General features: G+C 27.8%; 1 protein-coding gene across 2 annotated transcripts; it reads right to left on the reverse strand.

The window, feature by feature from the left end:
* Nucleotides 1–468: 468 nt before the first annotated feature.
* Nucleotides 469–3,507, reverse strand: LOC145584802 (pentatricopeptide repeat-containing protein At5g39980, chloroplastic-like). 2 transcript variants are annotated; one of them, XM_081641593.1, is made up of 2 exons: nt 3,356–3,507; nt 469–2,680 (listed from the first exon to the last, which is right to left on the reverse strand). In XM_081641593.1, exon 2 carries the CDS (start codon nt 2,677–2,679, stop codon nt 670–672), a length of 2,010 nt encoding a protein of 669 aa, XP_081497719.1. In that variant the 5' UTR covers nt 2,680; nt 3,356–3,507; the 3' UTR covers nt 469–669. The 2 variants fall into 2 exon arrangements, with proteins under 2 accessions (XP_081497719.1, XP_081497718.1); XM_081641592.1 differs by having other exon boundaries at nt 469–2,689.
* Between the last annotated feature and the right edge of the window lie 9,412 nt (nt 3,508–12,919).

Raw genomic sequence — 12,919 nt, forward strand, 5'->3', positions numbered from 1 at the left:
GATTTATAATAAAATTAAATAGGAAATACATGTAAAAGTATCACAGTACGCAGGACAATGAAATAATAGATAATAGGATACTGATGCTCACCTGGAAAAAATAGATAGGAGACCTTGCATCTGGAAGTGAAGAGAAGAAGCAAAAGCAAAAATTATGCAGAAGAGGATGAGGTTGCCATTGACGGCTACATGCTTCTTAGTTCTTCCACTAGTAATAGATAATCAAATTCCCTCAAAACATTGGAGCACTAATTTGATTAATCAAATTCGATTGTCAACCCTTAAAAATCATCTAAGAGGTATAGAGGCAGATAATTACCAGTTGCTTCAGATTCTAGAAGAGGCACATCAGAGACCATAGGCATTTAATTCAATCTTCAGTGGAGATCTTTCTAACAAAGCAATTACCTGACAGAACAAGGAAAAAGGGGAGCAGGATAATATTCTAACAATATAATTAGTAAAATGAATTAAAAACCTCGACTTCATGACAACATATCTGTTTGTTATTACTCAAAAATTAGGCGGGAGAGAGAGAATATGTATGAAGTGTGGATTATGGAGAACATATACACCATTTACAGTAATACAACACAAATATGTAACAAATTAAGGCCAAGGCAATGTACAAAACTGAGCACATACATTTTAATTTTGGCGATCAAGATTTCATTGGTCAGTCATCTCATTGATGACTCTAGCAGCATCACTAAGTCTTCTAGCTGATTTATATGAGTTAGAAACAACAAGATGCAATTCCTTCTTATTTATGTTTGGGTCGGAATTCAGCGTCTCAAAAAGTAATTCCAGAGTCTCAAAGTCACCTCTTGCACCATACAGACTCAACATTTGGAAATGGACTTCACTGGGGAAAATACAGCCGTCTTCTCGCATCTCTTGATAGACTAAATCAGCCCTTTCAAAATCCCTGACTTTTCCATAAGCATTCAAGGCAAGAGCGATGACATTTGAATTGGGGAAGTATCTTGCTGCTCTCATCTTTTCAAACACCTCTATGACATTTGAATATTTCCTGTTTCTTGAATAAAGTTCTATCATACACTCAAATACAGAGATATCCTTTACTTCACCAGTATCAAATGCCTGTCGAAAGACCCATGTGGCTTCTTCAATCCTTCCAGCTCTGCAAAGAATAGTTATTGCAGTATCTCGGGGGATATTGTCTGGACACTTAAGCTCATGAAGCAGCCGTTTTGCATGAGCAACTAATCCTGCTCTCTCATAAGCCACTATCATAGTCTGATACAGAACCTGGTCAATTTCAACACCAGAACTCCTAAGCTTTTGAAACAACTTGGCGGCACGATCCAATTTCCCAGCCCTACTCCATATAGATATTATGGTTGAATATGTAATCGCATTTGGCTGAATCCCACTTTTCTGCATCTCTTGAACCAAATTTCCAGCTTTCTCGTGTTCAAGAGACTTGCCATATATTTTTATCATGGTATTGTAGGTAACAACATTCTGCTCAATATTTTTTTTCTGCATCAAGCGAAAAAGATGTATAGCTTCACCAAAAAGCTCAGCTTCTCCATACACTCTCAAAAGTGTATTATAACTAACAACATTAGGTTCAATGCCCATCTTTCTCATACTCCAGAAAAGCTGATCAGCTTCCTTGGCCATATCAAGCTGTCCATAAACATCTATCATAATGTTGCAGGTAGTGAGGTCAAGAACACATTTAGCCACACTCATCTCAGAAAACACAGACAATGCCTCAACAAACTTATGATTCTCCACATACATATTCAAAAGCGTCGAGTAACTAACTGTATCTGGTTTAACTCCATTTTCTTTCATTTCTTTTAAAAGATCCTGAGCCTCACAAAACAACTTAGCTTTCCCAAACACATTAATCATTGTATTGTAAGCCACAAGGTCAGGCCTAATACCGGACCTCTTCAACCTTGAAAACAAAGAAATTGCTTTGGAATAATCACTCAATTTACGAGACAACTCAATCAAGTTACTGTACAAAACAAGATCACCTGACACACGATCCAGCTCCATCTTCTGTAGCCAAGAAAGTGCAGAATCAAACAAGCCCTCTTTCCCAAATTGGGTAATAAGCATCGAGTAAGTAAACCTATCAGGGGCCAATGCTCTCTGTCGCATTTCATCAAACAGACCATGTGCAACCTCCCATTGCTTTGCCTGAAGCACATTACGGATAACAACATTGTAAACAAACACTGATGGAGAATATAAAGCAACATCATTTATCCAATCAAGCAATGCAATTGACCGTTGCCAATCTGATTCGCGAGAAAGAAGAGAAACCATAAACCGAACAGATAGCTGCCTGCCTTTATAAGGTGACAAAAGAGCAAACAACTCCCCCTCATCAGCAGTTTGCGAAATGGACTTCAACAAATCATCCATGTCTACACTGTGATCCAAGAAAGTGTTTCTTTGAGGTGGGTTTTGGCGGTATGTTCGTGGTGGTTGCTGTGAAAAAGAAGTAGATAATGGAGAAGGGGATGCCTCTGATGGTAACCTGGTCCAAACATCTTTGGTTGAAGATAATGAGCTTCGTGTGAGATTACATCGAATTCTATGTCCATGAATAATGTTCTTAAACGCGGAAATTCGCTGAGTGTGTGCTATTGCAAGAACACCTCCATCCACCATCAACAAAGCACTATCAAGCATCCTACATAAACTAAACAAACCCATTTTAGAGATCATATTAACGGATTAGAGCTCAGTAACCATACATTACGACAAATCCGCTCCCTAACTTCACAATAATCCATTCTTTCTAAGAAAATGAAATGGAAACTCATACTCTATATTTGATTTATATTTATAGGCACACAACCCCTAGAATTTGTTATGTACACCCGAGTGTACCATACACCCGGGTCATTTGCTCATTTAATCAACAAATGAGCAATTAATTATTTGTTCATTTGTTAATTTAATGAGTTTAATGAGTGTACCAGGTTCTCCATAACCCCGTCTCCGAGCAAGGGCAAGCAGGGCAGCTGCCTAGGGCCCAACGAGAAAAGTTTCAAATTCATACTTCCATCCTAACATTGAGGATTTATAAGCAAAAGCTTACAACACATTATCAACCAAACTTGAGTCAATTATAAAAATTAAGCTCTAAATTCACATAAATTTTTTCTTGCTTGACAATATCAACAATATTGTTCCCTATAATCTATCTTTAACTTCAGTAATAACCACCAATGGTTTAATAATCTACCTTAGAAGAACCCTAAATTGACTATACTGACAATTCAATTAAGGATAACCCTATATTGTGAAATTGAAATTCAATTTATAAAAACAAAGAAATTAAAAAAAAATAAAAGCAGCTTACCTCAGAAGGTACTTCAATGGTGGAGAGCTGCTTCAATGGAAGAAAGGAAGGTCAGAATATGGTTCAATGAAGGACGGACAGAGAAAGAGTTGCTGCGTAAAAGTGAAGTTCACGGTCCAAATTCGGAAATTTAAAATTTAGTATCCAGATGGCCAGAGATTGGACCAGTTGTGACTTGTGCTAGACTTGGAACGGTTGATATTAGATAATTCCCCAGTCGTAGGAAAATTTGTCAACTGCAGTCATTTAAAATTTGTATTTTGTAAATTGCAGTCATTTAAAAAAAATGTAAATTACAACCCAAAAATTCTTATAAATTATAAGTTGTAGTCCGATTTAACTTTTTCATCGGTTTACGTGTCAAAAAATATTTAGTTAAGGTTTTAGGAACCATTTTACTTCTAAAGGTCCAAATTGAGCTCAGAATTAGCAAAAAAATAACATAAGTGTTTCGTTTTGCATAACAAAAATGTATCGATTTGTGGACAACTATTTTTTGCTGTAAAAACGAGGCACTGACATTATTTTTTTGCTAATTCCGAGCTTAATTCTGATTCGAAATGGCTAAAATGACTTCTAATATCTTAACCGAATATTTTTCAACACGTAAACCAATGAAAAAATTGAATCGGGCTGCAATTTAATTTATAAGAAATTTTGAGATGCAATTTGCAATTTTTTTTAAATGGCTGCAATTTGCAAATTACTAACTTTAAATGACTGCAATTTACAAATATTCCTGAGTCATATTCAATTTTTGAATTTATAACCGTAATTGAAATGTAGAAAGGGAAAAGTTAACGAATGTTCCGAGGGTGTTGGATAAAATAACTAAACTAGGAATATTATATTAAAATGAACATTAAATTATACCGATCGATGCAGATATTCAATCATAATAGAGAATCAGTAAATTAATAAAAATATAAATCTACAAAATTGTAACTCAATATTCAATCATAATATAAATAAAAATACTTAGTCGTAAATAAGTACTCCATGATGAAGTTTCTAGAAAAATTAACGATTAAAAAAAATCATAGGTAAAGTAGAGTTTAAAATAAAAATAAATATATATTCAGCTTTGTAAAAATCAATAAGTTTAAAGAAGAAATATAATAGAAAATCAGTAAAATAATTTCAGTTCTCTAAAATTAATTTTAGTTTAGTAAAAACAGTTTTAGTTCAGTAAAAATAATTTATACTATTATTTTAAAACAGGAAAATTTAAAGAAAATTTAAGGGTGCACGTGTCCTTTTTTGCTTTTTTTTTTAAGGATTTTTTTTTTGGATTAAAAAAATAATTAATTAAAGCTAAAAAAAATGATATTTATCTTTTTATTTGTTCAGTTCATTCTCCAAACAACGCTTCATTCACTTCCCAAAATCTCTAATGTTTATCTTTTTATTTGTTTAATTTATTCTCTAAACAATGCTTCGTTCACTTCTCAGTATTCAATTAATTTCTACATCCATTTAAGATGTTATTTTCATTTCACAACTACCTTCCGTTTATCTTTCTTTTTTCTCCAATCTCTCTTCCCTTCTTTTTACCCCAAGTCATTTTTTTCATCCCCAACTCATTCTTAATAACTACATAATTCATTAGTCTAACATTAATTACTTTCTTTTTTACAAACAAAATCAAAAAATTACAATGAAATTCACGATTTTGTATATATTTTAAACTTATTTTCAATTTGTTTATTCATTATAGGTTTATGTCAACTTGTGAAGTTTTGGGTTTGAATTGATATTATTTGTTGCAACGTTTTCACAATCAGCAAGGTGTGTTCCTCGGTTTTTTTTTTGAATAATTTATCAAAATTATAATCCTGTGTCAAAACTCAAAAGCAATATTAAAATGTAAGTGTGGTTATTTTTTATTTTTTTTATTTTTAAGTTTGCATGTTTTCATTCTTCACAATTTAATTACTTGTATGTTGTATATATTCTTAATTGATTTTTCATGCACTAATTATAATCATGTGCCAAAACTCAAAAGCAACATTAAATTGTAAGTGTGGCTATTCAATTGTATTTTAATTTGAATTTTTTAAAGTTTGCATCTTTTCGTTCTTCTCAATTTAACTACTTGTATGTTGTTTATACTTTGAATCGAATTGATCCCTTTAAAAAAAATTAGAACTTTTTTTTTTTACTTATTTTGCATTTTTATCAAATAGTTTGATTGGTTAATTAAATTTAAATTCCAGATCTTCCAAATTTAAATTTTCTGTTTTGCTTCATGAAATGGCATCTAAAGTTTTTGAATTGATAGATATTTTTAAAAATATGAATGGCAATAGGCATGAAATTCAATGTTATTCAATAGTTGCAATAAATTTGTTGCAAGGTAATTTTGAATATAAAGAATTATTTTTCAAACATATATTCTTTATTACTCTGTAATTTTTTTCCCTATTTTCACTTTTAAAGTCAGACATAACTTAACAATTCTCCCATCAAAAAAAATTACAAACAAATCTAACTCGTACATTGCACGGGCTAAATACTAGTTTAAGTTTAGTAAAAATAACTTAACATGGAAAAAATAAGATGAAGTGAACCAAGTGATCGTATAGGTATGTAGATTTTAAAATTTTCACTAATGTTTGATTTTAAATATATTTTTTTAATAATATGAAGAAAAAAAGTGTTTAATGTCTTTATTAAAAGCTTAATATTTCAGCGTAATATAGCTCATATGTACTCCGTAAGTAATTTTTTTTTTTTGAATAAAATCAAATTGTAATAGTATTTCCATTATGGAGTATATTTAATGTAAACTTAACATTTTTAAGCTTTTAATGCATATTTAAAAAAAAAATAATATTAAAGACGCTTGCAATATGGGAACATTCTATTTACTTTATTATTTTTTTTACAAGATATTAACCTTTTTTTTTCATGATATTCACTTTATTTTCACTAATCTATAACAAACTTTTTTTATTGGGGTGTAATATATAACAAACTATTGGTTATTATTTTCACTACTCCAATAAAATTCACTTTATTTTCACTACTCAATCAACTTCAATTACTTGCCATAAAATTCCCTGAAAAGAGGCATAACCAAATACTTCAATTTTCTTATAACAAAAGCTCATTTCCACTCCTCTGTAACACACTCAATCTCCACCAAAAAAATATCTCATCCTAATAGCTCTCTTACATACACCATTTCAAACTACATACATTATTACAATAATGGTGTCAATTCCGATCCCTATGAATTCACCTCCATTTTTATTTACTCCACCACCTTGTCCTGAGGCTGTTATAATCGATATTAAGAATTGGTTATGACAATTCAAATTTGGATCAATATATTCTTTAATACATACTCATAACCACCACCCACAAGGTCACAATCCACCATCAACAACCAACACCAACTTCATTTTCTCTACCATAAAATTCTAAATTTTCTCTCTTCTTATCAATCATTCTTTTTGTGCACTGCCCTTGCCATAACAATCATCGATAATGACATTGATGGAGACAAGGTTGCAATGAACAACTTCTTGTCCAAATAATTCATGCACAATATGCAAGGGAAGCAATTTCAATTTCCTCTTTTTTCTAAAATATCATTGAGAACTTCTTCAATTCGTCATGTTGCTACTTGATTTTTTTATTTCGGTTTATACTTTGTTTACATGTTTTCAAAATTAAAATTAAAATTTATTATTATTGAATTGTTTTCATTTGTTTGTGAAGATCTCAGCTTCTCTTTTGATTATGATCAACAACTTAAAAATTTTATACCAATATAACAAATATATATTAGGAAGTTATAATATTAGGAAGTAATAATATTAATTAGTATATGAAAAAGAGAATATTATGAAAAAAATACTTTCAAAGTGTATATGAAAAAAAAAAGAAAGAAAATTTTCAAAGTGAAAGGAAAATTTTCAAAGTAGGTTATAAATACTGTTCACTAAAGTTTGACCAAAAATAAATATTATATAAAAAATGAGCATAAATAATATATTAGGATAATTAGATTAGTGCACGTGCAAATATGCGATGCACGATAGTATTAATTTTTTTCCCTATAATTAATTGTGATATAATATAAAAATGAGGCAATTGATGTGGAACAAACAAATACAATGCATATTCAAAAAATAAAATAATAAGGCAAAGATTATTAAAACTAAAATTGCGAAAAAAAAAAATTTGTTGATTAGTTGTGTTGAAATTAAAATATTTAAAGTTTATAAATTATATTACATTAATGATGCATATTATTCCCAAAATAAACCATACAATCTAGTGACTCTATGACTAATGACTTATTTATAAATGTATTTTGATAAACATGAAAATATTAGTCAAACAACAGGATAAAATAGTCTACAGTAAAACTATTAGAACAATATATAAATTACAAATAAAATATCACCTTTAATTTATATCCAATAAAATAATTTTACTGGAAATAAATACTACTCGGATCATTAAAGACAATAATAATCAACAATTAGGCAACACTAACCTATATTATTTCTTTTCTTAAAAAAAAAATTCTATATTATTTCTAGTACAATTTTTGTTTATGAATTTATGTTCTAAATGATATTGTCGCTCTTTGTTATTATATAAACACATGTTTGATGCTATCCAATAATTATAGTTTGATCATTGTTTGCTAATAGCCTTAAAAGTTTATTTGTAGATGATATGGGGTAGTTATTTATCGAAAAAAGATACACACGAAGATGTCACTTGTCAATATATACGACGTGTCTTTTACTATAAATGCATCTTATTTATAATGTTGAACGTAATAAATTTAATATCTCAGTCATATGTTTCAGCAAAACATCATAATAATTTTATTTTTTTTGTATTTACTAAGATATTAATTTATTTAATTACGTAATAACCAAAAAAAATTGATTGATGTTCCTCAATTTCCAAGAATTAAACCTATGATACAGTTGTTGAACACAACATTTTTTTTTTTGAAACACATCGAGCACAACATTTATTATATAGTCATATGTAATACTCCATTAATCTAAGAAACAAAATATTAGAGGTATTTAAAAAATAAATAAAAAATTAAAGTGATGTTTTAAAGTACATAATTTCTTTAATATCAATTATATGAATCAATTTTATTATTATTTTTTCGGCAAAATTCAATAATACTTCATCTAAATAATTTCTGGCAATAATAATAATAATAATAATAATAATAATAATATTTTGTACCCGAATTAGTGGCTCACTATTTCTATAATTAAAAAAGAGTTAGAATAATATTTTAGGTAAATGTGTATGGAAGAGTTAAGAACACGAAATAAAAAGAAATACATTTTATATAAAGATAATATATAAGATTTTGAATAATATTATTATACTGGTACTATACAAATATTCCAAAATAAAAGATCTTTTGCTAAAAGAGAAGAGTGAGTTTTGGTAGAATTTGTTATATACACCCGGGTCTACATACACCCGGGGTCATTTGCTTATTTAATCAACAAATGTACAAATAATATTTTTACTCATTTGTTGGTTGAATGAGCAAATAACATAAAGGCTCTTAAGGATTATCTAGTAAGTGTAAGTCATTCTTAGTGCATAACTTTTATTTGCTTTGGAAATAAATAATTATGCGGGGTGGTAGTTTCAAAGATTTAGGGCATGTTCGGCGCTAGCTTTAATTTTGAGTAGCTTTTAGGTAGCTTCTTAACAAAAAAAAAATATTAGTGTTTGGCAATATATGTAGTGGTTGAGGTAGCTTTTAGTGGTGGAGGTAGCTTTTATCAAAAGTTAGAAATATTAGCTTTTGAAATTAGAGGTAGCTTTTGAGGTATCTGTTAAAAATTTAATCTATAGTTTTAAAAATAAAATATTAATTTTTATATGTAACAACTAGTCAACCTTACCAAACACACATACCTAAATTATTAATTTTCACAGCTAACAGTTACCTACATAACTAACATCTACCTACACAGCTAACAGCTACCTTCACAGCATTATTTTACCGAACACGCCCTTAATGGTTATTTGGGGTATTTTTTAAGGATTACAATGGCTTTATTTTTTTTTTTTTTTTTTTTTTTGTTGTTGTGCATATCACTATACAGTATCAATAATAACTATCTATTAACTATTACTAAAATAGAAAATTGCTGACATCATCCTCACCTCAAACTATATACGTGTCGCTCTGTCATAAAAAATTTTCCTGCCTACTGCAATTATGATGTCATATATATTTTTGGTTTATTTTTAGGAATTGGTTATTTTTAATCATTATCATTTCAATCTTTTGAATATGTCAATAAATAAACAAATAATTTTTTTTGTTGAATAAAATAAATTGATATTGAGCTAAAACATTTTATGTAACTATGGTGTTTTTTTTTTTTTTTTTTTTTTTTTTTTTTTTTAAGGTTTTACTGTTATTTTTGTGTGTGTGTGTTTTTTTTTTTACTAAGGATTGTGCAAGCAAGAAACAACCTAGCTATGAAGTCATGTACATAAAATATGGATGTTTGTTATACAAAAATGAACTAATTTATAAGTATGCATATGGTTTGATTAGATCAGATTAACTTTCATTTCTATATTTTGTTAATTAGTAATTTATGATGAAAGACATGTTTTTATGATCTTATTTATAAGTATGTATGAGGAAATAAATAATAGAAACAATTTATTCTAATAATTTTTTGAATCACACAGGTCTAATCTTGTATACTAAAAAGCAAAACTAGGAATGACACATGTCATTTCCTAGTTAAAAATTTTCCCCCCATTTTACTTACTCTTTTTTTTTTTTTTCCAAAGATTCTTTAAGGATTCTAATCAATAACTTAATACTAAAATAGACACCAGGAGTGACACGTGTCACATCCTGGTGCTGTTTTTTCCCTCCAAAATTTCCCACCCCTTTTTAACCCTTTTTTTTTTTGATAACATTTGATTATATAACAATATCATTCTAAATATTTTATATTATTTTTGTGACAAATATATATTCATTTTTATTTGACGTTTATAATTATTCTATATACAGTTACCTATATAATTATGTCAACTCCTTTTTAATTATCTTTTAAATGGAGTATTATTAGATTTTGCCAACAAAGTAATAATAAATTGACTCATATAATAGATGTTATAGAAATTACTTTAAAACATAACTTAATTTTTTATTTTTTTTTCAAAATACCTCAGCTAGCTAATATTTTATTTCAATTTCAATTTATAACTATATATTTAAGTTAATTACAATTTTGTTTCTGAAATTTTACTATTATGCGTACGCATTATCACAAATTAAGGATTTATAGAGTATAGTATAGGTGTATAGCTATAAAATAAAAGTTGTGTTTGACAAATGATTTTTTAGATATAAAAGGGGATATAGTATTTGTAATTTTGTGTATGTTTGCACATTTAGTAATAGTTTTAGTAGAGATTTTAGTTCGTTGTTTGATTGATTTTAGATGTTTATTAAAAATGCATTTATTAATAATATGACCACTAGACCTGATCAAACAAGTCTTGCTTGAAAAATTATCGGGTTTGTGTAGCCAGAAAAATCCATTTTTAGATAATTTTTTGCTTTGCCTATTAATAATGAGTATGACATTATAATTTCTATATATTTGATTTGTATGTTTTATCAAATTTTATTTGTTAGATATAATTAATTTTCTTACAAAAGTTAGATTTACCTTGCATGACACGGGCATTTAGCTAGTTTATAATAATCCAAAATAGCTTTTTTACAATTAAGATTCTTAACAATAATTTTTTTTCCATATACACTCAATTAATATATTTTTACATATACATAGTTTTTTGTATTAGGTATTTTTTGTAAAAAAATATGAAAATATATTAGGTAAATATTATTAAACTGTATACTTTATTATCTTAGTTTTTGTTTGATTTCATCCAATTTTATTATTTTTGCAATAATATTTAAATTAATTTAAAATAAAATCATTTGGTTCACATATATTTTATATCTTATTTTTTTACTCTTTAAAGTCGTATCAATAACAATGTAGCAAGTGTGGGTACTATATATCCTTAGATTTTTATTATTTTTTAATAAAATTTCACAAATCTTTTTTTTTTTTTTTAATCAAGTGTAAGTGTCAATAATCTTGACATTAGAGGTATAAAATTCAAGTTATATTTATTCTTGAATTAGTATATATTACGAGTGTAATTTTTTATAAAATTCAATAATAACCCTTATAAAATTTAATAACAACCGTGTATTGCACCGGACTTAAACTAGTATAATACAATTAGAGTATATGTTGTCTCAATGGTAATCTTACATCTCATAATGGTATGTATAATGATGGAGTATAGTACTTGATATGCCATATGTATATTTAGTCGTATCATTAGAAAATTATATGAAGTATACCATTACATCAGCTAATGGTACCTTTAAAGCTTATTGGAAAATATGATTTCAATTAATTCAATAGATTTGATAATGTCATTAAACTGTCTAATTATACTATCTACATACTCAGTGGATTATGACATATATATATATATATATATATATATATATATATATATATATATATATATATATATATATATATATATATATATATATATATATATATATATATATATATATATATATATATAGATGTAAATAATTAATTTAAATGTGTAAATGTAAAAACAAAGAAATGAACCCTATTAAAGTTGTACTTATTTACTACCATGCCATCCTATTTGAATTACGTAATATATCAAAACAAATATGCCCTATTTGTTAATACATTCCGTGTAAGTGCTACGTAGTAGGTGATTTGATTATCTATTTTTCTAATACTTTTAGACTTTGTTAAGTTATTTGTTATAGCTTTATTTTATTAGATGTCTGTGAAGAGACAGTTTATTATAGCTTTATAGGCTATAAACATAAAATTTCTTTCTAATCGGTTTGTTATTCTCACTAAAGTTATAGGTGCAGAAAGTTATTGAAAATGTAATTTACTTCTCAAAAATATTATTCAGTATTCTTTATGATGAGTTTGGTTAAGGACTATCACGTACATTTAAATACGTTTAATTTTTTTTGAAACCTAAATACATTTAATTTAAAGGCTTGTAAATTAATTAAACTTGATCAAGTCAATCTACTGTAGATAAATAAATTTTAACCAAATATATATCACACCATAATATCATTTATTACCCTAATTAATCATATGACAAAAACACCCAAATTTTATTAAAGAAAAAACCTAAAATATTTCGGAGGTAAGGCATGGCATATCAACTTGGAACTTCTCTCTTGTCGACTAAAATTAGTAATTTCAATTTCTTAAAAACGAAGAAAAAACATACAAAACCGAGTAAATGTACTTTGACTAAATTACCCTTTGACAATAAACACTTCTTTCCCTCGTTCCTTCCAACCCACAAATTAAAGGACCCCACCTCAAAAATAGGGGGGAAAATTAGTTCATATAAAAATCAACCTTTCATTTTTCAATTCTACCCTCACATCTCCTTCAACAACACCAAGTAAACAACCAGAAA

This window comes from Chenopodium album, chromosome 16, assembly GCF_948465745.1.
Source record: "Chenopodium album chromosome 16, dcCheAlbu1.1, whole genome shotgun sequence".
NCBI classification, from domain to species: Eukaryota; Viridiplantae; Streptophyta; class Magnoliopsida; order Caryophyllales; family Amaranthaceae; genus Chenopodium; species Chenopodium album.